This window comes from Podarcis gaigeae (genome assembly GCF_964106915.1).
Source record: "Podarcis gaigeae genome assembly, chromosome: 8".
In the NCBI taxonomy this organism is placed as follows: Eukaryota; Metazoa; Chordata; class Lepidosauria; order Squamata; family Lacertidae; genus Podarcis; species Podarcis gaigeae.
Genome location: NC_139684.1, coordinates 27,254,816 through 27,281,853, shown reverse-complemented (window position 1 = coordinate 27,281,853; position 27,038 = coordinate 27,254,816). Strand labels below are relative to the sequence as shown.

The 27,038-nt window shown below is 47.2% G+C and overlaps 2 protein-coding genes across 5 annotated transcripts in view; one reads left to right on the top strand and one right to left on the bottom strand.

Moving 5' to 3' along the window:
- Nucleotides 1-27,038, top strand: part of KCNAB2 (potassium voltage-gated channel subfamily A regulatory beta subunit 2) — a 384,406-nt gene that overhangs the window by 110,724 nt on the left and 246,644 nt on the right. The window lies entirely within an intron of this gene.
- The window catches only part of CHD5 (chromodomain helicase DNA binding protein 5), a 62,305-nt gene continuing 36,347 nt past the window's right edge, over nucleotides 1,081-27,038 (bottom strand). For 2 of the 4 annotated variants that reach the window (XM_083752365.1, XM_083752366.1), the window contains exons 26-43: nucleotides 26,584-26,756; nucleotides 25,198-25,372; nucleotides 23,298-23,390; nucleotides 21,496-21,584; nucleotides 21,068-21,201; nucleotides 20,046-20,190; nucleotides 19,067-19,226; nucleotides 18,198-18,277; nucleotides 17,691-17,820; nucleotides 17,032-17,130; nucleotides 14,440-14,574; nucleotides 13,322-13,430; nucleotides 11,753-11,885; nucleotides 10,874-11,069; nucleotides 8,782-8,945; nucleotides 8,000-8,114; nucleotides 7,805-7,855; nucleotides 1,081-4,408 (exon numbers count right to left, since the gene is read on the bottom strand). In XM_083752365.1, the coding sequence (XP_083608491.1) occupies nucleotides 7,848-7,855; nucleotides 8,000-8,114; nucleotides 8,782-8,945; nucleotides 10,874-11,069; nucleotides 11,753-11,885; nucleotides 13,322-13,430; nucleotides 14,440-14,574; nucleotides 17,032-17,130; nucleotides 17,691-17,820; nucleotides 18,198-18,277; nucleotides 19,067-19,226; nucleotides 20,046-20,190; nucleotides 21,068-21,201; nucleotides 21,496-21,584; nucleotides 23,298-23,390; nucleotides 25,198-25,372; nucleotides 26,584-26,756 (2,138 nt within the window). In that variant the 3' untranslated portion in view covers nucleotides 1,081-4,408; nucleotides 7,805-7,847. The remainder of the gene's footprint in view (nucleotides 4,409-7,804; nucleotides 7,856-7,999; nucleotides 8,115-8,781; nucleotides 8,946-10,873; nucleotides 11,070-11,752; nucleotides 11,886-13,321; nucleotides 13,431-14,439; nucleotides 14,575-17,031; nucleotides 17,131-17,690; nucleotides 17,821-18,197; nucleotides 18,278-19,066; nucleotides 19,227-20,045; nucleotides 20,191-21,067; nucleotides 21,202-21,495; nucleotides 21,585-23,297; nucleotides 23,391-25,197; nucleotides 25,373-26,583; nucleotides 26,757-27,038) is intronic. The other 2 variants (XM_083752367.1, XM_083752368.1) reach the window with 2 other exon arrangements.

Below are 27,038 nucleotides of genomic sequence, written 5' to 3'. Positions count from 1 at the left end.
TTAACAGCTCAAGGGAAATGACGTCCTGTCACTGGGGGGGGGGGGGGTTCGCATCTTTGTTATGTGAACCTCTTTACTTTTCTGTTTTGGCTGCAACAGGAGAGGAATCATGTCTTCGCTCTCTCCTGACTGAATGTTTATTTGTTTTGCTGCTGTACAATAAAGCTTCGTAGAACAGGAAGCTACTGTATGAGAGTTTTACTGCATGGCTGAGATTCCTTCCACGCAGGCACACCATTACACAAGATACTCTGCTGTAGCTGGGACAAGCAGGTTGGCCCAGAGGCAGCAGACTGGATGCCACAACAGTCCCACTGTTCACAGCCTTGACGAACTCTGATCGGAACAGGTTGTGTGTGCGGAGGGGGTGTAACTGCGCTTGCTGGTAGTTTTCTATATGCAAGGATGCACACAGGAGAAACATTCCACCTATGCAAGCCTGAACTTGCTTGGGCTCAAGTCCTGCTTGCATGTTTCCCACAGCCATGTGGTTGGCCACTATGAGAACAGGATGCTGGGTAAGATGGTCCATCGGCCTGATCTGAAAGTGTTGTTCTTATGTTCTTATAGTGGCAAAGTATCTTCTAGCTTAGGCTAAGAAGCTTTGCAGTTTTGGATGTATGCATTTTGTCCCAAATAGTCCCCATATCCCCAAAGTGATCTTTAAAAATAATAATAATAATAAAGAAAATCCTTTTTCCCCTTATTGAGTAACAGAGTCCTTATATATTTTATTAATCTGGAATAAATCTATATGCTGTACTTTTGTGTGGATTGTTTAGAATCCTGTCCTGAGCCAAACCCAGCCCCTTAGGGTCACTTGAATCACAACCTCTCTGTGTCAGTCTTTTGTATCACCAGCAGCTTCATGAGGCAGATCAATAAATTGGCACTTGTTTCCTGGGGTGACCTAAGGTTCTGATGAACCCACCGGTTTTCTCCTTGGGCCTTAAATCATGGGGTAGTAGCAGGCGATGGTTAGTGCGGGTTCAGAGTGTTTCTGTAAACGTGCCTCTTCCCATCCTCCGAACAGCAGAAGGTTGGTGGGACCCAGGAGAAGAACCAGCCAGCCATTCCCTTGGGTTTCCTTTTTTAAATGATTTATTAAAACACAAAAATAAAAAAAAACAAAAAGCAGGGGGGAAAACCCTTTGAGACACTCACAGAATTCAAAGGGGGTGGGGAGACACAGTTTGTGGCATTATAAACTTGCCAGAAAGGCCACCCAAGGGTGGGGAGAGCACTGCTTTGATGTCCCACTTGCTGGTATCACAGAAATAAAAACACAGGAGCAATATGACAAAGTAGCTTGGAACACTTTTCTCATTACCCCACAACCCGTGTTAGGAAATCTAACTGATCTCACCTGCATTTATGCTCCCAGCTTAAGAGCCAGACTTTCTACTCAGATAGGGGAGGAGGGGGGAAGAGGGGTTCTGAAACAAGAGTTGAGACACCCTTGGCAAAGCCAGGGGGAAATGGTCACGGCAGGCAGGTGGTGGGGACTTGAGGTGGGTGGAGCCAGCAAAAGAAACTCAGGGGAAGATCCCAGCAGACTCTAAAGCTCACTGGTTTTCAGACTGCAAAACCGATCACCTTACTATATGGGTATCCTGCTCAGAGCAATGGAATGCTGGCTTGTTGTCAATGCTACACATGAGCAACCTAGAGGCAGGCCTCTCTCTATCCATTTGCCTGTATTTCTAAGACCCAAGTTAATTAATGGTACAGAGCAAAAACCACACTTCTAGCCACTGTTTGGCAAGCAGGCAGAGTCAATGCTAAAACTAGTAAATCCGATGACCAGGAAGAGTGGAAATGGGGTGCTTTCCATTCTGGCCAACCCCAACATTAGAGGGTCTCCAGCAATCAGCAAGCATATCAGAAGTCCAGCAATGACCAACCCCTCACCTGTGAATGGTTTGCTAAGGCTGACACAGGGCTTCCAGATGTCAGAGTTCAGAAAGATCTAGGAGTCTAATAAGTCATCCTGAGCTGCTCACAGGAAATCATTCTGGGCTTCTCCACATTCTGCCTTTCTCTCCTGGCATTGCACTTGTGTGTACCATGAGGAACTAAACTCCCACCCTCACTTAATCGAATGGAGCTGGAGAAGCTTTGTTGTCAGGGAATAGCTTCAGTTCATCTGTTAAAGCAATTGCCCAATAACTGAGTGTTGTGCTCAGGCACTGAAAAGGATGAGTGTGCAACCTTCTCTGAAAAGCACATTGGGGAAATATATAGAAGGAAAGCATCTGAAAAGGGGGGACATTCAAAGTAGCAGAGACTTGAGGCACACATCCCAGGATCACCCACCGGGTGCCCACCCAAAATGCATACGAAGGTGTTTCTTGTTGGGGAAATACTGGTTTTTGTCATGGGCACAGATCAGGACTCCTCAAAGGCAGAGTCCTCCTTCAGTGGCAGCCCCAAGGAGGAGATGGAACCATTCCCTGGTCCTCACCATATGGAGCCACAGGCACAAAACCCCTAACACCTTGGTCTGCAGACTCCTCAAAGGGTCAGGATTGCCCTGAGGAGGTATCTCCACTGCTTGAAGCCCTGGGGCCTTAGAAGAAGCCATCAGATGCAAAGAAAGGCACTGCCCCTTTAAATGGCCAGATGCAGCTTTCAAGGGGCATGGGGGACCTTTACTTAAAGGAATACTAAGCCCTGGTTATAAAGGTTGCTCCAAAACATTGCTAAGACCTGTGGCCTATGTGAGGTGCAGGATTGCTGACCATGGTCTTCAAACCCGCAGGTTGACCACTCTCCATGGTGCTGAACTTGCCTTGCCTTCCTGTTTGCCTGGAACCCTGGGGCAACTGATCTCTTCTTCACTTCGGCCATTACCTATCCAGGGCAGAGGGCATTCTTCATAGATCAGGGCACATTTTGGGGATTTAGACAACAGGGGCATGGGGACACTGGCACATTCTGTATGAGCTAGTGGAGGCTTGGTAAAAAGGAAGGCATCCAGGCCCTTTGAACAGATTGCTCAACCATATACAGGTGGAAAGGGACCAAGCCCAGATTACACTCTGGAAGAGCTATATACAGCTGTCTTCATTTTGTGGGAAAGACCAGAGTGGCCATGGCAAGGGGTGGACAGACAAAATCAAATCAACAATTCTGGATTGATGTTTTCATATCTGGGCACTTGTAGATTCACTTTGGGATGTGTCCCCCTTGTCTCCTCACCCTGGTTTTTGCTCAGGGGCACTGAGGACTTTCTACTGTGTGGTGGTTCACATCCCAATGCACATTAATGCATCTCCTTTTAAGTTTGATCAAGGTACACCCAGGCCTGGTTCACACATGCACATTCATCACTGGATAGCAGACCAGCTCATGATGCCTTCATTGCATTGCTTGGGAATAAGCATTCACAAACCCCAAAGACGGAACTTTTGTACCACCACAACTCTTTTTGGTGCAGTCAAATTTACCTGCCGGTCACTAAGCAGAGGGAAATCAAGCAACAGGTGCACACATGTGAGATGGGCCTTGAAGAGGACATGCTTGGTGCTTTCATATCCCTCATTACTGGGACCAATTAAAAACTACATTGCTTGACCCTTGCAAAGCCATCAATCCCTTACACCGTGACCATTAGCCAAACAACATTAAACACTTTGAAGTCCCACTGATTTCAATGGGACAGAGAGTTAACTGAACGATTAACTCCTGCAGAAAGCGACAGGAGTCTTTGGCTGGACAGAGACCTTGGTGTCCATATTTTCTTTTTGAACCTCAGTTGGCTTTTTCATTCAAATGCAGGTTGCATCCTCAGTCTTGAACACATACCTGGATTGAGCACAACCACAGTTCAGAGCCTCCTCTACACACACAGTAGCAGCAGCATTCAGTCTACCCAACCTGGCCTGTTCAACGTCTGAGCTCAGAGAGTGAGCTTGTACCTTTTCCAAGCACAGGCCAAACAGGCATTAGCAAGATTCTCCACTTGAGTCATGGCTGCCACACATCTCTGGGTGGGGGGGGGGAGGAATAGCACATTGGCACCTGCTCCCAGTCTCTCAATCAGCTGCGTATGAAAGGGGAACAGCATCCAGGCGAAAAACTGAAGAACCCATTTGTAATCCAGCCAACAAACCTTTCAAGTCCTCGATAAGAAAGTGCGAAAGAAAAACCCAAGATACAAGGAAGTGAAAATCTTGCTGTCTCAAGGAAGTTTGTGAAATGGCCCAAGGGATGTGGGGGGTTGTCCTTGTCTTGAAGAACACTTTGAGATGTGAACACAGCAAGCCCAGAGCCACCAAGACTGGCCTTCAATCTTCGATGCAGATGACATCGCAATGCTGTCCCTTGCAGTCTAAGGTTGCACCATCTTTCAGGGGCTCGGGGACCTTTATATCCAGGTGGCTCAAGGGCGGTCCATTGGGTGTTGCTGAAAGGAGAAAAATGGAGGGATTATGTTCCTTGGATTGAGTTCAGCCTGGATGGCTCAGTTGGTTAGAGTGTGGTCCTCATAACAGGTTTGATCCCTGTATGGGACAGATGCATTGCAGGGGGTTGGGCTGAGACGATCCTCAGGGTCCCTTCCAACTCTATGATTCTATGAGGTACTTCCATCACGAGCCAGGGCCAGTTTGTGAATTAAACACGTGTCCTGACCAATGCCATTTTTAAAAGCAGAGAAGCCACTATGGACCACAAGATTTCAGAGGTCAAAACCTGTTAAGGAGATGCCTTATCTCTGTCTAGAGCCCCACATGGAATGCATTTGCAGCAGTCAAATCCTAAAGATGCAAAAAGGCATGCTTGGAGCTACATTTGGGATTGCAACTTTTTCATGTGGTGAGTGGTGGCATTGCCTTGTGCTCCCCAAATCACCTGAATGGCAGCTACAACAGGCACACCACAAGGAACTTTGACCTTTCTGCATGGGCAGTCAGCTTCCCAATGAACATGCAAGCACTTTCAACAAGCCTTTCAAGCTGGCTCAATGGAGGGTCCAGTGCAAGGATGGTCAACCTGGCATTCAAGGGCACAACAGTTCCCTTGGGGTACTCTGCTGCCACCCAGGGAGCTTCTGGAAGCCCCCTCCCCACTCACACCCACCTCGGTCAGGAAAGTAGATAGAGCTGAAGCAGAAAGTTAGGGAAGAAGCTCTTTCCCACTTCCTCTTTTAGGTGTATGTGCATTTCGAAGCTCCAATTAATTCAGATTCAACCTGGATCCCTTGGACAAATGAAGTGTGCTTCTGAATGCTAGTTACTGGAAACCACATGAGGGGAGAGGGCTTTTGTGATCAGATCCTGCTTGCTGGTTTCCTTTTGGGGCATCTGCCTGGTCACTATGAGAACAGGATGCTAGACTAGATGGACCTGATCCAGCGGGGTCTTCTTACGTTCTTGTGAAACAAGTGAGGACCCGGAAGGTTGCTTCTCCAAACTCTTCACTGGAAGTCTGGACCTAAAGATAGAAGCAACTCCTGTGCTGTCATCAATGAGAGTCCGCTTAAGAGGCAGGCAGTAGCTGCCATGTGGAGGCCATTGGAAGCTGTGTGGCGAAACTGGGTTTCTGCACAATCCTGAAGACTCTCAGCAGCAGCAAACTGGGCTGAGGGTGACATTCCTTTTATATTCCAGGCAGCACCTGCTTCCCCCTTAGGAAGAACCTTTTTCTGGCCAGTTTCCTGGTTCCACAGAGTGGTTCTTGTGATAAACAACAGAAATGGGCCCAATGGTGGATGGACCATCTGCCAATTCCTTCCCTTAAAATTTGAAAAAGGGTAATTATTCATAGACTTTTAGGACTGAAGAGTTGGAAGGTACCCCAAGGGTCATCTAGTCCAACCCCCTGCCATGCACCCAGGGCCAACAACATCTGTTGAGTTCTTAAGAAGCATTGGGGGGGGGGGACACCTACAGAATACATCACAATTTAAGGTTGAATTATAGCACCAAAGACTTCTGAGTGCTAGTCATGGAATAAGAGGAAAGGTCCTCTTGTGGATCAGGAATTGAGCAGGGAGTAAAAATAAATGGACAGTGAAAATATTGAACAAAAATGGGTTGTATTTAGGATAAATGACTTGCCAAAAATGTGTATATTAATAAATACTGCAGAAAATGTGTATATTAGGTAAAATGCATGAGGACTTTTTAAGACTGGAAAAAATTAGAAACAGAAATAATCTGAAATCGACAGATTCATTGGTCCTTGCTCTTGAGTATTTTCACAACAAATATACACCGGCAACACAGCATACTTAACTGTCACAGCTCCCCAAATAAAGAAACTCAGGAATTGTGGTTTGCTAAGGATGCTGACAATTCCCCATTTGAGATCCACTGTTTGTTAAATAACTTCATCTTCCTGAGGAGAAGCAAAAGCTCTTTGATTAGTCTGATGTACAGATTCTCTTTCTTGGCCAAAGCTACCTCACCAGGTTGTCATGAGGATTAAGATGAGTAGCCCCGGGATTCAAACCTAATCCATTTAATTTTTTCACCCCCAAAATGGCATTTCTCTATGAAGATTCTCAGAAGAAAGCCAGCTCCTCTAGTGACCTATTCATTTTAGAGAGAGCAGAATGTAGTGTTGTTAAAGTGTCAGAATAGCACTTGGGATGCCCTGGGTTCAAATCCTCACTCAGCCACCTGAGCTTAACCTACCTGCAGGGCTGCTTGTGAGGATAAGTGGGGGGGGGGAGTATATGGTTAAGCCCCCCTCTCTGGTTCATTGCAAGAGATGAGTTTAATAGAGAAATAAGAAGGGGTATGAACTTAATAGAAAGAAATAAGACTAGAGAAAGAAAACATTTTAAAAGCTACTGAGGCTTTAAAGGGCAAGGCTGTTAAAATAGGGTGATGATTAAAAGGTGGGGGCAACTTTCAGTAAATGCCATTTTGCAGTGCAGGTGTCAGGATCCAGAGAGCTCTTGGGAGAGACAGGTCCAGTGGGCTGGAAGAGGTGAGGTCTGAGACTCAGGATATCTGGGCAAGTGACCTCTGAGCTTCAATCCATGCAAAGAATGGAAGGGAGCAAGTTTGGGGGGTGGGCAGTTCCGCAAGAGGGAAAAGAGGGGGGTGCTTAAGAGTTCCGAAGAAGAGAGAATTTCAGCAGGGACATCAGCTATTCCTGCATGCTCTCCCTGCTGAAATCTCCCCCCCCCAACTCTTAAAGGAGAAGCACTGACCTATTTTGCATCTGCCCACCCAGGTGCTGTTGCTGATTAGGGTCCCTAAGGTTGGATCTCCCACCCCACCTCATTTTAACATAATTTTAATTAATACCAAAAAAGAGTGCTGCACTGATTAATCAGGTAGAGGGGGAGTTAGAACTTATTGGCTGGTGGAAGATGGCTATAGTTAATTGGGCAAAATGTTTTTAAAATGATTATTTTTATTGCATTGTGATTTTATTTTTGTACTTACCAGAAAAAGTACATGTTGAGCACATGCTTTCTTTAAAAAAAATCCTTTTAACAGAGGAATGCCTTTTGTTTCAGGTGCCTTTTGACTCCCTACAAATTCAACTGGCTAAGCAAAATTAATGGATTGTTGTGCTGTAGAATCTTTTGCATGTTTACTCCGAAGACTTGCTGTGTTAACCGGGGATTGCACCATAGAAAGCACCCTTAGAATTACAGTGTGAAGCTCAGGGGATCAAATCAACGAAGGTTTTGTCCGTCAGGTGACAACGCGAACCCCAAAGGTTGCAAGTTTGCCACCTGCAGGAAGACTAAGCCGGTCACAGCAGTGCCAGCCACCCCCACCCTGCCCAAAGACAGAATGACAGAACACAGTTTATCAGAGAGTAATAAGTGTGGCCTTACCTCTCGTAGCAATGAGAACTGCAGAGGAAACTCTCGCAAACGGCTAAATATCTATTGATAAGAGAGAAAACAGCTGGCTTGCCCAATGCCCTTTTGTTTTTTGACTCATGGCCCCCACTTTAAAATTTGTACTCTTAAGAGAAGAGAGAGAGAGAGATAAAAGAGAGGGGGCAGCTGCAAGGAACCTCAACTCACCCGTCACATAAGGTCCCAGGGGCATCTGGCTGTAGTTGACAATCCCACCTGGTCCTGGACCACGGAAGTTTGGGCCAAAGTTGTTGCTGTAGATCTGCGAGGAGCCAAAAGAGGCCTGGAGAGGGTGGAGATGGGGAAGAGCATTTATTTGAAAACACAAACCAACCCCAAAGGCTCTGGGTGGATAACATTTAGAAACAAAGAAACCATCAATATTACAATGATTATTTTTTTAACTGCTAGCGATTGATGCTGTGTACAAAATAACTTTAGCAAAAGAACAACCCTCTGCCCCATGGAATTTATAATCTCAATTTCAAATGGGGTGAGGTGCAAGTAATTGAAGAGGAGAAATAGGCTTGAATTTTGAACTGCTACGGGGTCAGCTGAATTGCAATTGCATCCCTAACAGATATATGGTTTGGAATAATAATAATAATAATATAATAATAAAAAATTATTTATACCCCACCCATCTGGCTGGGCTTCCCCAGCCACTCAAAATATTCCAAATATTCCCCAGCCACTCAAAATATTCCAAAATTCCAACAAAATATTAAAATACAATAATGCATCAAACATTAAAAGCTTCCTTAAACAGGGCTGCCTTCAGATGTCTTCTAAAAGTTTGGTAGTTGTTGTTCTCTTTGACATCTGGAATGCAGTTGCATCCCAAACGGATAAATGGTTTGTCTCATTTCTTTACCACTGCACACAGAGCATCTGGCCACACAAAAAATTGGTGGGCTAATACACCAATGCCTTTTAACGCTGCATCTAACCTGCTGGATGCTGGGGTCGCTCCCCCGGTTTGTCAGCCGGCTCAGGATGCTTCTCTCGGACATCTGGAGGCGAGCAGCCACAGGTGGGATGCGGGAAAGCATGGAGGGCAACCGAGTCACATCGGCTTTCATGTCGCTCAGCAGCTCTTCCAGCTGGTTTAGGACTGCAAGACAGTTGGGCACCTGTGAGCCCCAGAAACCTGTACCCAACCCATCTGGCAACAGTGCAGATTTTTCCTTCTGTGTAACTTAGGCTGCCATTTCTTATATTTTATTTCAGTACGTGCCATCATAGGAAATCCATTAGCTGTGGGTGCATCTGACAGGGCACAGTGCAGCCCATGAAAACTTATCCCATGATAAAATTGTTAGTGTTTTTTAATGCAACAGCATTTATAAAAAATAAAATAAATTAAATTGTTTATTGTTTCCTGATCTAGACAGAAAAGTGAGCCTGGTGGGCTGATTATGGGATCAGATTCTGAGAGAGAATTGTAACCAATGGGATGCCCAAAAAGCTATGAAATGAAAGTCCATGGCACAGAATTGTAAAGTTGGAAGATACCCCCCCCCCATCTAGTCCAACCAACCCCCTGCAATGCAGGAATTATAGCTCAAGAATCCCTGAAAGACGGCCATCCAACCTCTGTTGAAAAACCTCCAATGAAGGGGAGTCCACCACCTTCTGAGGAGCTGCATTCCACTGTTGAGCAGCTTTTGCCGTCAGAAAGTTCTTCCTAATGTCTAATCGGGATCTCCTTTCTTACAATTTGAGTCCATTGGTTCGGGTCCTGCGCTCTGGGGCAGGAGAAAACAAGCTTGCTCCATCTTCTGTGGGACAGCCCTTCCTATATTTGAAGATGGATTCATATCCCCTTTTCTGGGCTAAACATCCCCAACTCCCAATCCCCGTGAGGCCTGGTTTCCATCTTGGCCACCCTCTCTGCAGAGAGAGATGAGTCATACACCTTTTGGGGGTGTTCTTGCTGTGCAAACTCTCCCCTCCTTCCCACACCCACAACACGCACAGAGTTATATTTACTGATTGAAGACATTTAAATTCCAGTTGTTGTTGTTGCTGTTGCTGCTGCTGCTGTTGTTGATCCGAGTAGTTCATTTTGTCAGTGCTCCCACAGTACAGCTGATAATGTGAGTTCAAGTTCCCTTAGAACCTGAAAAAGCTCTTTCCTCTCTTAGCCACTGTGGAGGTGACACTCCGCCTGTGCTGAGGCAAACCTCGCACCATGCATGCAACAGTGTGCCAAGGAGCATTGCACCCACGCACCCTGACCTTTTGCCTTCTTGGCTAGCAAACAGGGTTTTCCCCGAACCATCTGTCCTCTCACAGATTTGGTTACTAGACATAATGCTTGGCTGCAGCATGACCAGGGATGCAGATGTAATCAAGTATCAGGGAAAACATTGCTAACACGTGTATTTGCTAGTGCTGGAAATGTGCTTAGATGGAAATACGTCATGTTCAGAGTGGTTTCACTACTGTTTCCAATTGTTGACTTCTGCTAATAAAAGGAGCCTCTACAGAACTACAGGACCACGGAACTCTATGGGACGCGGGTGGCACTGTGGGTTAAACTACAGAGCCTAGGGCTTGCTGATCAGAAGATCAGCGGTTCGAATCCCCACGACGGGGTGAGCTCCCGTTGCTCGGTCCCTGCTCCTGCTGACCCAGCAGTTTGAAAGCACATCAAGTGCAAGTAGATAAATAGGTACCGCTCCGGCGGGAAGGTAAACGGTGTTTCTGTGTGCTGTTCTGGTTCGCCAGAAGTGGCTTAGTTGTGCTGGCCACATGACCCAGAAGCTGTACGCCGGCTCCCTCAGCCAATAAAGCGAGATGAGCACCACAACCCCAGAGTCGGCCACGACTGGACCTAATGGTCAGGGGTCCCTTTACCTTTTTACTACAGAACTAGCCGGCAGCCTGCTTGCCAGCGTGCTTCTGCACAGCTCACCTGCCTTCAACCTCCTGTTGTCCTCGTTATTCCTATAGCCACCACTCTCCCACCTGCATGGGAGAAGCAGACGAGGTGGAGGGAGTTAAGGGAAAAGCGGTCCCTTTTCAGGGAAAACCCACCTTTATGAAGGACGGCGTTGGCGGGCTTGTTCCCCGCAAGGGACTCTTTGGAGAGGTGCTGGTGGCTCTCAGCAAGGCACTCCACTTCAGCCAAACGGGCGTTCAAGGCCATGGCCGGGTGATTGGGGTCCTGGGTCATGTTGAGATACGCTGCCCGGCGGAGCTGCTCCTCAATCACCAGCGCCTGCTCCAGCAACTGCAGAGAGGATACGGGGAGCAGTGCTGTTAACCTTGCAGAATCCTCCAAGATGCAGAGGTGGCCTCATACACAGATAGCAGCAGCCGAGGAGCAGCAGAATGGGCGAAACGTGGACCAGGAGAACATAAGCAGAGCCTGCTGGATCAGGCCAATGGCCCATCTAGTCCAGCATCCTGTTCTCACAGTGGCCAAGCAGGTTCCCTAATGGAAAACTCACAAGCAGGAGCCCAAAGAGTGCTATTGTTTACTGCAACTGGCATTGAGAAGCATTGCTGCTTCTTTGGAGGCAGAGCATAGCCATCATGCCTAGTGGCCACTGATAGTCTTATCCTTTCAATATCCCATTACACAGGGGGATGCGGATGAGGGAGCACATCAAGACAGCCTGCAGAGATTTAAAACACCCATTTAAATTGTCTCTGTTTGCACCAGGAGTGAGGACATCTGGGGACCCTTCAGGCTATGTTACATCCTCAATTGAATCATTCTGGGAGTTGGGAATCCAGCAACATTTCCAGGGCTGCATATGCTCCCCACTCCTAATTTACATCAGTCCACCCTGAAAGGTACACTGCCTCTGTCCATGGAAGCTTGTTTTTGCTATTGAGGCTGAGACCTGGTGATAGGTTTTATCCTCTGCAAACATGGCTGCTCTCGAACGGGTATTTCTGGAAACCCACCTTGAACCGCCGTGCCAGGAACTTGTTCTTCATCTCCAAGTAGTTACCCTTGTGGATCTCTGACTTGAAGGGCTCGTTCAGGATTACATAATGCGGGTCGTTCTGGATGTCTTGCCAGCGGGCGTAGCCATGACTTAGGAAGCAGAAGGGAGAGGCGTTAAGGGAACAATAGAACCATCTGGCATCTGAAACATCTCCATTCATTCACTCATTCATTCATTCCTGCCTTTTTCCCTGACAGAGACTCTTGGTGGCTTACAGATAAAATAGAAATGGGGGGGGGGGGGAATAATTTAAAAAAACAATCAAACATTAATAGAATTAATAGAATATACAACTACAGGTAACAACAATAAAAACATCACAGTACCATCCCTTTCCTTAAAAGTAGTCAGTTCCCCATTTCCACTTCAGCTTGGGCAATTTTCATATTATCCCAGAGAATGCGTTTTTTGCATGTTCACTGATATTTCATTTTATTTATTTCAAATAAATTGATTGTAAAAAAAACACCCAAACCCCCCCCCATGTCAGGGCAGTTTACCAAAAAGATAAAGCAATAAAATAACCACTAAAAAAAATTAACAACAATAATTTAATTTTTTTGAAAAATAGCAATAGACTAGTGAAAACAGATTAAAACTTGCATCAGCTACAAGGCAGACTTGCCTAAAACCAAAATGAAGAATAGAGTGAAGGCATCTGCCGGATCTCAATAGGCAGGGAGTTCCAAAGTGTGGGTGGCACCACACTAAAGGATCGAGTTCTTACAAATATGGAATGGGTATTATGTGGCACCTGTAACAGGGCCAGATCCGCTGAGAAAAAACTGTGGTTCTGCGTGAACTTGCCCCTGTTATATGCTTTCTTTGTATGCATTTGTTTTCATCACAAAATCCAGTAATAATAAGGATTTGTATGCTGCCCATCTGGCTCAGTCCCCAGTGCCATCTCCCGGTAGGGCTGCGTAGGACCCTTCCTGTCAGAGTAGACAACATTGAGCCAGATGGTCCAATGGTCTGACTCAGATTGGGCAGCTGCCTAGGTTATTATATCTCTGTGTATGCAGCTTGGCCGAATAAGCATGTGAACTGCCCTTTGGATTTCACACTTCTCCCTGTTTTGAGCCCTCAGCTCAAGAAACATACCAAAATGCACATTTCAGGATTAAGTACCTTTGGAAATGTGCACACAAGATAAAATAGGGAGCTGAATACGAATCTGCGTGCATTTTTAAAACAAAACATAATAATAAACCCACATTAATGCAGAAACAGGGTGGGACCAACTTATATGTGCAAAATTGACATGGGCCGGGAACAGGGAAGGGCCGTAGCTCAGTGGGCTAGAGCATCTGCCTTGCATGCAGAAGGTTCCAGGTTCGATTCCCGACAGCGCCTCCAGGTAGGGCTAGGAGTGACCTCTGCCTGAAACCCTGGAGAGCCACTGCTGCCAGTCAGTGTAGGCAATACTGAGCAAGATGGAGAAATGGTCTGACTCGGCAGGAGGCAGCTGAAGGAAACCACCGCCACATCCAGCCCTGACTTCCCATAACCACGCCAAGGATACGTGACGATTCCTGCCAGGAGCCAGTAATCATGCCTCCGGTGCCAGATGTCGTAAATCTTCCCCGAGGAGACAGCTGCCCTCTCCTCGTTCTGCCACAGCGTGTGCAGTTCTGTAAAGCGAGAGCGGAGAAATGCTGCGTTTCAGGCGCCACACCAGCTGCGAACTGGAATGTCAAGAGGAGGCTTAATAATGCCTGACATTTCCACAGCCCTTGTGGGTAAGAAGCCTTGCACAAACTCTCGAAGGGAGACCGCTGTTATTAGCTCCACAGGGAGCCCAGTGACGGCAGGCTGCCCAGGAATCCAGGCAACCAAGCCAAGAAATTCTTGCAGTTCCCCCATTGCATGGGGGTTGGGCTAGATGGGCCTTAAGGGTCTCTTCCCTACATTTCTATGCGGGTTGCCAGGGCTCTGCCTTACCTCTGATCCTGTGTTATGCCTCTCTGTGAATTCATCTTCGTCATTACTATTATTATTACCAATAGTATATTATTAATATTAATATTGAACCGTTAATTATATAGCACCATCAATGTACACGGCTCTGTACGCAATTGAAGTAAGAAATTCTACCCCACAAGGCGTTCAGTCTAAGACAACAAACCCTAAACAGTAAAAATCAGTAGTTTGAAATGTACAATTCCCAATGCATAGCAGAATTATGTACACTTAGAGGACGTTGCCTGTCACATCTCTGCATAACTCACTGCTCTGTCCTTTCCTCCTCCTCCCAGTTAGAGGGCAAGCAATTCTGCCATGTCTCTGCCTCAGTCACTCCCTGTGCAGGGCACGGCAGAATTATCTGCCCTCAGAGGAGGTTGCCTGCTGTGTCTCTGCCCAGCTTGCTGCCCTAGCTTTGCATCCCTCCTCTCAGCCTCTGCTCGGGGAAGGTAATGCATCATATGCGACTGGATCAGAATTGCCCTCTCTTTCTGAGGAGAGCGCTGCTCGCTGTGTCTCTGTATGTCACTGCTCTGAGCTTCCCAACCTCCAACCAAAAATATGGGGCTGAGATGGTAACAATGAAGCATGCCTCCAATGAAGGAACAGAGCTTGAGCCACCAGGATCTCACAGGGGGAGGCTGGCTTTCCAGGAGGTTGGGGCCTGCTCGCGTGTACCTGTGAAGCCCCCATCAGCGATGTTGAACATGAATCGGATCCCACTCTTGTCATCCTTCTTCCCATCCTCCTCCTCCTCCCTTTCTCCATTCTGCTGAGCTTCTGACAGCTCCTTTTCTTCTGCCTTGGCATCATCTGCTTAGCAAAACACAGGGGCACCCCATCACAAGAACACAAACATAAGAACATACTAAGGACCTGATGGGTCATGCCAATAGCCCATCCTGTCCAGCACTCCATTCTCACAGTGACAACCAGGGGGAATGCATTCTTATAAATGCTGTATTAGGTTAAGGTCCGGTTAATTACAATAACTTTTTTTTGTTCTGTTCAATCAATCAAAATGTTTATTCGGCTTTACGCCCATCATGAAACACAACACAACAAAACAAATCAAATAAAACAGCGGACTCGTACAAACCACAAATAGTATAACACAATTCACAACTCACAAGGACAGATATTAGCCATTCATAAGAAAAGTTTAAGATTAAGATTAAAAATTTTAGGCACTACACTAAAATCAATATCTGATGTCATTATAGAAAATTCTTATAACTATCAATAATCAGCTAACATTCCATTCCGTCTCTTGTACGAGAGGACGGCTGTTAGGAATTTAGCAACCTGTAGGGTAATATAAGGATCCACATCTTGAAGAACCCAGGCAAGCTGTAGGTCTACTGGTTTGTCGGCCATAGGCTGGATTATGGAGTTTAGTATATTAGCATGGGCTGAACTGTACAAAGGGCAGTTAAACATAACATGATGTAGAGATTCAGATGTTTTCATTTCACAAGCACACATTGAAGGGACTTGGCCCTTAGTGAATCTATGTCTCAGCACGTTTGTTGGAAAGACATTGAACCTAGATCTAATGAAGGCATATCGGTGAGACACGGCCATAAGCGATGTTAAGTAGGATGGAGCGTGGTAGATAGGGTTTATGCCGAAATTTAACGGCGAGCAGGCTCCACCACCAGCTACGAAATTTTGGTATAGCTCCGCAGTTTGTTCTGTTGTGTTTTCTACATGGGTACTCTTCTTCTTCTTCTTCTTCTTCCTCTTCCTCTTCCTCTGTCTTACTCTGCACACTTGTCGTTATGTATGTTTTATTTTTCAATAAAGAAAAGCATAAAAAGAGGGTGAATTGGAGGGGGATTGCTTAACAATGCAGACCAAATGAAATCTTTAGGGAGACCAGAGTCATGCAGGGATTCTATATAACAATGGCTAGTTGCTGCTAAATTAATAATATCCCGAGTAAAGTGGATGGAATCCATCAAGTCTGCCTGTCCTAACGCTGGCTCTATGCAGGGTAATCCCTCATTGCTAATCAAAAGTGACTCAATCGCTGGGGGTGGAGAACAGTAGCCAACCAGATGCCCATGAATGGAAACCACAAGGAGCTGAACACAAGAGCCCCCTCCTTCCCCACACTGTGGTTTCCAGCAACTGAGATTCAGAAACATCCTCTGACACTGGAGTCACAGCATAGCCATGATGGCTGGTCCCCATTGATTGCCTTATTCTCCCTGATGAATTTGACCAGCCCTCTTCAAAAGCCATCCAAGCTGGCAGCCTTCAAGTATGTGATGGAGCAGGTTCTCCAGAGCAGGGGTGCCAAGTTGAATAAAACATTGTAGGGGCCCAGGTGAATCCCACTTCACATAATCGATCACATGACACAGTGCACACACACACACACACACACACACACACACACACCATTTGAATGGGTATGCCCAACAACTTTGTGGGAGCCTGTCTCCCTCAAATATTTTATAGTGGGGACTGAAGCCCTCACAGCCCCTAAAAGTTGCCTCCTATGCTCCAGAGTGAGCTTGGCACTCAAGCCATACCCAGCTGGAAGAAGATGCCCTGACTTTTATCCTGGCAAACCTCATCTAGGCGCCCATGTGCAGCAGGGACCTCTGCCTGCACACGTTGCAGTTGTAACAGTGGGGTATTTAAGAAACCTTTCAGAACACTTGCGCAGGACAGAAAGCAAATCGATCCTGAAAAATCAAGGATTTCTTGGTCCAGTATATCTGAAGGAGTGTCTCAACCCCCATCGTTCTACCCGGACACTGAGGTCCAGCGCCGAGGGCATTCTGGCGGTTCACTCGCTGCTAGAAGCCAAATTACAGAGAACCAGGCAGAGGGCCTTCTCGGTAGTAGCACCCACCCTGTGGAATGCCCTCCCACCAGATGTCAAAGAGAACAACTACCAGACTTTTAGAAAGCATCTGAAGGCAGCCCTGTTTAGGGAAGCTTTTAATGTTTGATGCATTACTGTATTTTAATATTTTGTTGGAAGCCACCCAGAGTGGCTGGGGAAGCCCAGGCAGATGCATGGGGTATAAATAATATGTTGCTGTTGTTGTTGTTGATTTTGGAGGAAATTGAGCAAGTTCCTGGCCCTCAAGAAGCTGGTGGGGAGGAGCCCAGGCAGGATCTGCAGTAGCGGCCAAAGGGACAGCCACAGGACACAGCCCTTTTGACCCTTGATATGAGAAACAAAGGAAAAGTTACATTTGCTTATGACTGTGCATGCTGAGCTGGGTAAAAGCTGAAGAGGGGGCTTCTTACCTGACTTGGGTTCTTTACTGCTTCCTTTACAAGGGCTGGTGTTTGATTCCGACTTTGCGGCTGGCTTTTCATTCTCCTGGGAGGCCTCATCTGCAGGAGCTGGGCAGGGTGGGGGGTAGGCAGGGAGGAGGGGAAGGAATCAAAGCCTCACATCAGCCAACAAGGAGATGAATGCAGCTTTGCATCAGGAATGGGCACCTGGGGCAGTGGGGATAATATGGCCCTCTTTGGGGCCTTACTGTCTCGTCCCAAATATAATAATAGCCTCATCTTCCACTTTTAAAACCATGCAAGTTGTTGGCCATCACTGCCTCCAGTGGAAGTGAGTTCCATAGATTAGCTATGTGCTGTGTGGTCATATAATATAGCCCCTCATCCTATGGATGTGCACACTATGATGCGAGGCAGCTTTATTTACCCTACTTTTTATGCACATTTAGATAATTCTACGTGCTTTCTTTCTTAGTGCTGGTCATTGACAATAAAGATTTGCTTTGAACCCATGTTCCTCACCCTGGCTCACTACTCCAGGTACAAAATGACATCAAGCGAACTAGAGCAGGGTCCGGTTTGATGGGTCGTTCTGAGGTACCGGTCGACCCCCAAAACCCATTGCTCTTGCACTGTCACCTCCCCACGGCATCTCATCAGCCCCACACCTTTTGCTGGCTGCTCGGGGACAGGCTCTGCCTTCTCGCCCTCTTCAATGCTCTCTTCGCCTGGTTTTGCTTGTCCCACCACAATTTCCTCCTTCTCGTCCTTCTCCGTTTTCTCTCTGTTCACCGGCACCTTAACATAAAGTAGAGTTTCCATCACCCCAAGCTCTTTCCAGTATTAATTTGTCTGATCCTGATGGGGGCTGTTGGAAGGTAGACTGCGGTCTGTGGTTCAGTGCCCTATTCGCCCTGGTGGATCAGCCCCACTGCTCTTTCTACCCTTCTTTTTTCTTCTTTGTTATTATTAGTAGGATTTTCTTGATGCCAACCCATATATTTTCCCAGTTTATTCCGGGTTATCCCTTTCTGGGTGAAATTCAATATTATTATTATTTTAACTAACCTGCTGCCAACAACCCATCTGTAACATCTCAACATCCCACTTGCAACACTTAAGTCCCCATCTGTGCCCCAAGGATGCCCCTCCTAGCTCAGGGGATGTGCCCTTACCTGGCTCTCCCGTGGCTTTTTTGCCCTCTGCTCCAATGGATCTTTTTCCTGGGGGATCCCTGGCTGTGGGTCTGCTTTGTCTGAAACAAGAGACGAGGCCCGCAAATGAAATGCCGGCAGCTTGTCAAAATTCTGCACACAAATCCGCTTTCTGAGCTCTTGCATGGAAATTATTAAGGCTGGTGGTTCTGTTTCTACAGCTATTAGCCATCATTGTATCAGGAGTGGCCCTCCAGGCTGTGCTGGACTTCATCTCCCATCAGCCCCTGCAAGTACGGCCAATGGCCAAGGGTGATAGGCATTGTAGCAGGGCTGCCATATGCCTGGATTTTCCTGGACATTACCGGGATTCCAAATGTGAAATTGACATCCTGGATCTTAGGCAAGTCAATTGAAAAATCACTCAACAACTTTGGGGTTTGTCTAAAAAAAACAAAACCTAAAAGAAAAGTTCAACAACTTTTGGGTTGTACTGGTTTTTACTGTAGTCCAGTAGCATCTGGAGGATCAAAGTTTCTCCACCCCCCGATTTGCAGTACAGTGGAAGCTCGGGTTAAGTACTTAATTCGTTCCGGAGGTCCGTTCTTAACCTGAAACCGTTCTTAATCGGAAGCACCACTTTAGCTAATGGGGCCTCCCGCTGCTGCCACACCACCGGAGCACGATTTCTGTTCTCATCCTGAAGCAAAGTTCTTAACCCAAGGTACTATTTCTGGGTTAGCAGAGTCTGTAACCTGAAGCGTATGTAACCCGAGGTACCACTGTATATCAATCCAGCAGCTGCCTGATGTTGAGTCTAGCCCAGTCTTTTCTACACATGGGTTGGCAGTGGCTTTCCAGGGTTCCAGGTGGGGATGTTTCAGCCATACCTGGTTGCAACGTGGGCCCCACCTGCCCATGAGCTGGGCTGGCTGGGACAGGCGTGTTTGGGTCCGAAGAGAGAACCTCCCCTCCCTTTTTGCTCTCCAGGCCTTCCGGGATGAGGTCAGGAGTGCTGTATTTCCCATTGACAGGTTCGAACTCTTGAACCTGGATCAAGGAATGGGCAGGGTAGGGAGAGAGAAGGTGCAAGGAACATAGGGTTAGACCCCCCCACAGAGAGAGAATCCATTTATTTCTTAAAGTTTAAAGAACACCGTTTCTTACAGGGTATAAGAAGCAGCTTCAGAAACAAAAGGTTGTGAATAAAATGAAACGATATTCAGGTTAATGACATCATCACCCAGACAATGATATTTAGGTTAGGGTTGCCATATTTCAAAATGTGAAAATCTGGGCAGTGAGGTTGTTGAACTTTCTTTCTTTTTTGGGGGGGGGGGCAAAGTTGTTGACATATCCTGGACGTATGGCAGCCCTAATTTAGGTTGATGATGTCATCATACAGGCAGTGATATTCAGGTTAATGATGCCATTATCCAGGCAATGATATTCAGGTTAATGGTGTCATCATGCAAACAATTATATTCAGGTTAATGATGTCATCATCAGAGCAATGATGACTCAGAACTCAAACACAAAAATGAAGGTCATTTCACACTAAGTCCCCCCAAAAAACAACAACCCTAAAACAGGAAAGAGCGAAACACCTTGCTGATTAAACAGAAGGTGAAAACCATTCCTGCAGTGCTACATCAGTTAACTTAATCTCACTTTTTGCAACCTGGTGCCCTACAGACATTTGGGGCCACAATTCCCATCAGCTATGAGAGCAACATTGGGTAACATGTAGAAGTCAACTTGGACCCAACTAAAGCCATATAAACAGTCTTACAATGACGTTTCCATCAACTCACTGAGCTCTTGGGAGCAAGCCTAGGAGGAAATAATTCAAGAGAAGAGTTGACCCACCTTCTTCCTTACTAATGACATCACACCAATTCGGGTCAGCACATGCTGCCGAGACAACCCCTCGCGGGGGACGCCGTCAGCGAAGGTCTCCGCCCCGTCTGCCCCGGGTTCGCACAAGTGCCTCATGAACAGGGAGACATAGGCCCTGGGGAGGAAACAAACAGGAGGGAGGGAGACGCCAGGGCAAATGGCTTCCATTGTCTTAAGTCAAAATAGATGCAACTGCCCCAACCCATAAATTAGACAACTTGAGCTACGCAGGAATAGATCTCTGTGTGGAAAGACTCAGCTTAGATCCAGTAATCAAACCAACACCCCGTGTCTTCTACCCAGAGTTCCAGGTGGTGGATCCTGGAATCCTAGCAAAAGCACAAAGCAGATCCCACAAGTCTGCTTTGGTCTAGAAAAGGCTGGAATCAAGCAAAGCGCATGGGAAATCCACTCCACAGAAGTCCATCCATTCTCTGCCATGGCTCCCGGTGACTACTCCAAAACAGGTATCAAGGGCAGGAAGAGAGAAGGGTCTTGGGGCACCACCAGTGCCAGGTGTGGAGAGTCCTCCCCTCCCTTTGCAACTTCACAGATAAGAATTAACGAGCAGTTGATAGATTTATAGTCCTTTTATTACAGCATCATGTTGCAAGCACAAATACACAGCTCTCTGCAAGGAGGGCAGTTGCCTAGTCTAATCAGCTTTCCGGTTTCCGCAGCATTTTGGGCGCCAATGGGAAGTTCCTCCCTCCCTGTGGCTTCTTTGCTCTCTGATACATCCAGACCTCTGAGTCCGAGGGGAGGGGGAATCCTCCACGCTCTCAAGTGATGTGTCAACTAGCTGCCCCCTCCCTTCTGGTTCTGTCGTCATTATCTCATAACTGGGTAACTCCCCACTAAGCTGTTCAGCTTCTGCCTCTCTCTCTTCTCTGCGATTCTTCCCCCGCTAGCTCTGCATCGGAGAGAAGCTGGTCTGCCATAGAATGCACTCCCTAGTCCTTGTCTTCAGACCATTCCCTGACACCCAGTACCTGAACTCCTTCTCGCTTTTCCCCCGGAGGTCCCGCACCAGCCAGTGGGAGTTGAAGGCGTCCTGAGGGGGCATCCCCCAGCGCATGATGGCGTTCAAGAATGCTTTCCGCTGGCGGGCGTTGAAGCCCAAAACCTGCAAAGAGAGGCAGGGAAGGGTGGAGAAGAAGGAGGATATGGGGGAAGATGGCATTCTCAGATGCCTAGGACAAAGAGGCAAAGCAGCATGGAATTGTAGGACCAGAAAAGGAACCCCAGGGGTCATCTAGCACACACACACCCGAAATGCAGAAATCACAGCTACAGAATCCCTGGCAGATGGACATTTAAAGTCTGGAAATCTCCCATGAAAGAGGGTCCATCACCTCTCTGGAGAGTCCGCTCCACTAGCCAACAGCTCTGTCCATGAACAGCGTTGTCCAAGACGTACCTCAATGTTCCCACCGACTCTCGCCAATAACGGTGGGAGGGGCTTGTCCCTGTCACTCTTCAGCTGCCTTCGGGACTGCCGCCGGCCACCTAGAGAGCGTCAGAGAGATCCTGTGTCAATAAGCTGAGATCCTAGGAGGAAGCTGCAGCCTCAAAAATGCCCTCTGGAGGGAGGCGGTACTCTAGACATTCTAGGGCACTTTAAAAAATAATAATGCATGGTTCTATGCTAAGCTAAGTGACATGGACTGGGATCCACCGAGGACCAAAAAATGAAGACTTGAATGCTGCATACACCACACCAGAGCATCCCTGCATTCCGAAGGCATTGCTGCAAGGACTCGGCCCAGAATATAGGGCAGGGCTTCCGGGTTAGGCTTTGTTCGCTAACTTTCAGAGTGTCTTCACCTGTGAGCCAGGAGGGCTGAGAGGCTACAGTGATGTTTTATTGGGTAGGGTGTTAGACTGGACCTGGGCCATTTGGCCATGATGAAGCTTGCTGGGTAATCTTGGGTTGAACTACCTCACAGGGTTGTTGAGGAGGATAAATGAGGACTAAAATCTTAGAGAGGCCAGGGTTGAAATTCCCACTCAGCCAAGAATGAAGCTCACTTTCTTTGTTTTTTAGGATGGTGTTTTCTATATAAAGATGAGAGAGAAAGGGACTTTAAACAGTGTGTGTAAGACAGGTAGAGATCCTTCAGTAATGATCTAGGAGAGACAATGTCAGCAAAGCCTTTCTTGTACAGAACTGCCAAAATAGAAGGAACTTTCTCCTCCTTTCCACGGGGTCAGACCAGGTCAGCCTTTCCCCAAAGTTGGTGCCTCCAGATCTTTTGGACCACAAATCCCACCAGCCCCAGGCAGAACAGCTGCTCCTTCTGGGACTGATGGGAGTTGTAGTCTGAAATGACCTTGCCGGCTGAGGCTGATGGGAACTGTGGTCCAAAATGGCTGTGATGGCTGGGGATGATGAGAGTTGTAGTCCAAAACATCTGGAGGCCATCAGCTTAGGGAAGGGTGGTCAAAACCAGTGGTTCCCCAAGTGGGTGGTACCACCTGCGGGGGGGGGAGTTCCTGGGGGGCACTAAGAGGCAAGGGGGTGGCAGGGAGGTGCAGGAGGTGCAAGTGACTATCAGAATAGTGTTGCTAGATCAAGTTCAGCAATTTTGTAGCAATAGTATTAATGAAATAATACAGAACATCCACCCAGCATCCATACTGTAAGCGAGAGAAATTACCAGAGACAACAGCAAGCATAAATCTTGTCCAATTAATACTTTTAATTGAATTTTGAATAGACGTGCAATGAATTGTGACTGTTTTGAATTTTACCGTGTTCTTCTCTTCCATGCTGGGTCGTCCAAACTGCTGTTCGGAATCATGCTTTTTATAGGGGGCAATGGGGATGGGTTTATGCAACAAAGGGGGCGGAGGACCAAAAAAAAGTTTGGGAGCCACTGGTCTGAGCAAAGATTTGGGGGCAGGGGGAGAGACATGACAAGGAAGATTGCAGGCTGAACTTTAATGATGAGTTCCAGGTCTGCAGGGTCAACTAGGGGTAACTGTGCAAAGGAATTAGGATCCCCCTTTTCCTTTGCACCCCATTCTGCCTTGCTCCAACACCCACAGCAGACTCTGAGGATGCCTGAGCAAACGCCTGCTGTCCATCCACTTTGCTCCCACTTCTGCCGGGATCAGCCTCTAAGGGCCCAAGAGCAGTTGCTGGAACATGCCTGGCTGATGTCAGCCCAGACGAGGAAAGGGACGGGGTGCCGTCGAAGTAACAAAGGTCTGACTCACTCTGACCTTCGGGCCGCTCCTCAAAGTCTTCGTCCTCATCTTCAGAGCCGATGGAGTACTCAGACTGATTGTCGGACAGTTCGTCCTGCCACTCTGCCGGCAGAGGAGAGGGAGGGGTCTCAAGAGGGAGAAGCAAAGGGTCCGATGCTAGGAGGCTCAAGGCTGGGCGCAGCAGCAGGCTAAAGTGGCAGAGTCCTCAAGGGACTGCGAGGATTCTGCCGCTTTGAGCCGCAAGCGCGAACGCACATTCGTGAACGTTTGAAGCATCATAATAATCATCTCCTCGCAACGGATATTTAAACAACAACAACACAAGAGGCAAAGGTTAAGCCCGCCAAGGTCAAGATTCGGTTGTTGACATTTAAAAGGTATTTAAACAATTTGGGGGGGGGATACCTAGCAGGTCACCTCCCCAAACACAGTCCAAGCTGAACTTCCAAGAAGACCCTGCTGCTCACTGCAATGATTAGCAGATTGTCACTTGGTGACAACGTGGCAGTGGGCCGTTCTAGTGGGCAGCAAACACCTTCGGGAATGCCCACCACCCTCAAGTAATTTGTTAGGCAGATGAAAAACATACATGTTTACCCATGGATTTCTACTTTCCTGGACTTTTTGTTCTTGATTTCATTTGTTCTCTGCACACGCCAGCTTTATTTATGGCTTGCAGCTGCATATTCTTCCTTGATTTTTACACTTGCTTTTAGGAAAAGTGGTTGAATACTGTTGGGGGTTCTTTTTATTGTTTTCACAGAAATAGCTTTACATTACATTAAAGCATTTTTGCAAATAAATCAATGCACCCATAAATAGGGGTCAGCTAATTCTCTTGACTGATGGTTGCAAACGTTCCATATGTACGTTTAACATTTAATATGTTTTTTTTTGGTGCACCGGGTAAGTCGATGGTCACTCAGGGGCTTTTCCAAGGGGCCAGTTTGGGTATACGCGACATCCCAGAATGTAAGCCTTGTGCAAGATGCAATTGTACTGTGTTGGGATTTGCCATTGGGCTTCAGCTGGAGGGATCTCACAGGTTAGGCACCCCTCTTTGTAGATCAAAAGCATCATTGTTTGCTGATTTCAACTTTGCTTTTATTCTGATTCTCTTTTAAATTTAGTTCTGATTTTACATCCAAGTTGTACCCTATGCAGTTTCCCCCCCTTTTCAAAATGTACCCAGCACAGAGAACACTGGGTTGATTGGCAGCATTAAAAAATATCTGGAACTTATTAAATTGGGGTAGTCAACATGGTGACCTCCAAATGCTTTGGACTTCAAAACTTGCATTGTCCCTGGATACTGGCCATGCCAACTGCGGCTGAGGGGAGTTGTTGTAGTCAGAATATCTGGAGGGCACCAGGTTGGTTACCCTTACATTAAAAATGTGAGCAGCAAGGAAACTCTCAAAAGGACAGATGAAAGCTTTTCCCATCCTTTCCCCTGAATGCTCACTTAGAAATAGAATCAGAGAGTTGGAAGGGAACCAAAGAGACATCTAGTCCAACAGCTAAACCACACAGAAGAAAACCGGTCAGGATCATAGCCCCATGGAGAGAATGCACAGAGAATCACTGTGTGAGCAAAATACATCTTCCTTCGGAGGACAGCTGCACATGTCAAGTTTAAACACGTGTAGGCTCTTTCTCACGAGTAGCTGAACCCATTTACAGGTATCTTGCACCCACGTACAGTGTAACGTGGGGACACCCCGGGAAAGATAGTCCGGGAATAACTGGTTAGTTACTGGATAGGATGAGTGCATATGTTTGAGAGAAGTTCCTGGACTACAGTTGCCATCGTCCATTTCTAGCCACTGGCCATGGGCTGATGGGTGATGGAGTCCAACCGCAGCCAGAGGTCTGCAGGTTTGCCACCCCTGGACCACAACAGCCTCACCTTGGTCCTCCTGCGAGGCGTCGTTGTAGTTGACCTGCTTCCGGACTCTCTTCCCTTTCCCGAGGTTACGGGCCAGATCCTCCTGCTGCTGTTCATAGTGGTGCCTCAGGAGCTTCTCCCAGTAGTCGGGGTCCACATTCTCCTCCTGCTTGATGATCTCACGCTCAACCTCCTCCTGCAAGCGGAAGAGGGGAGAAGGGGACAGCTCTCAAACCACCGCTTTGAGAGTAACCGTCCCCAGTAACCATTCCCAAAAGAAGACACTCGCATGGGGCATGATGGCAGGGCTGCAGTCAAAGAAAGAAAGAAAGAAAGAAAGAAAGAAAGAAAGAAAGAAAGAAAGAAAGAAGCTTCCAAACTGGATTACTGCAATGCACTCTACGTGGGGCTGCCCTTGAAGACAACTTGGAAACTTCAGGTGCTCCAAAATGCAGCAGCCAGATTACTACTGGCCAGGGTTCCATTTAGATCACATATAACCTGCTTTAAAACAGCCACACTGGTTGCTGGTTCATTCCCAGCCCAATGCAAGATGCTCACATTGATGTTTAAAGCCCTAAATAACTCAAGACCCAAATACCTGAAAGACCATCTCCTTCCCTACAGACCCTCAAGGGTGCTGTGATTGGCAGAGGGGGCCCTCTTGGAAGCTCCTCTTCAGGAGGGGGTGGACCACAAGAGGGCCTCCTCTGTGGTGGCCCCTGAGCTGTGGAAATGCCTCCCCACAGAGGTGTGTCTGGCACCTTCATTGCACAGCTTCCAGCCAATGCTGAATTTGCACCTCTTTACCCTGGCTTTTGACACTTGAGGTGTTTGTTTTTAGGACCCACCTTCTTTTCATGGCGGCAAGTTGTTCTTAATTGTTTTTCACATTGTGTTTTCATGCTGTAAGTAGGACCTGATGGCGAAGGGTGGACAATAAATGAACTAGCTGCTCCAACACTTAAGTTACGAGGCAACCTTTGCTGCCTGGCTGTGACTCTACCGCTAAATCGCTCAGCGGTATTTCACGGGAAGCGATTCATGAACACAGTGAAATAAACAAATGAGTAAATACTTAAGGACTAGAAACATGGGTTTGGCTTGGGCTTTGAAGATTTTCAAGATGGCGGAATCACAAACCACCACCAATCTCTGCCGCTGGAGTGTTCTTCAGTGCCCCGATGAACAGATTCCAATGGCAGGTGGGTATTACTTTCCTTAAGCGTTCAGTAAGATTTGTTTATATGTTTTATTTGTACCATTTTAGAAAGTTGTGTGTGTGTGTGTGTGTAGATTTTAGTGTGCCATGCACAATGTTGCTTTGTGTGTTTTTAAAAAACGCAACACCCTGAAATAAGCAAACTTATTGAAAAGGAAGGTAAACCATGACTCTGAACGCATTACCACACCATCCTCTTCTCTCACAACATACTGGGCCACTTTAAAAGAGCTGAGATACTCGTTCATGTTCTGCAGCTCCGTGTCGTCAGTGGCATCTTGGTTGCGGTCCAGGAGCTTTGAGATGGCCGCATCGTCGTAATGGATCACACTGCTGTCCTCGACGTCTTTATTGTCACCTGAGAGGGAGAACATACGCGTGTGAGGAGAGCCTACTGGATCAGGCCCATGACCCACCTGGTCCAGCAGGAAGTCCACAAGCAACAGTGCTCTCCCCTCCTGCAGCTTCCAGAGACTGGCAAACATAAGCATTCCGAGCCGTTGAAGCTAGTAGCCATTAACAACCTTCCTGTTGTCCAGTGAATTTGTCCAAGCCTCTTTTCAAGCCATCTAGGTTGGTGGCCATTAGTGCCTCCTGCTGGAAGGAGTTCCCATGATCAGAGGACTGTGGCAAACTCTAT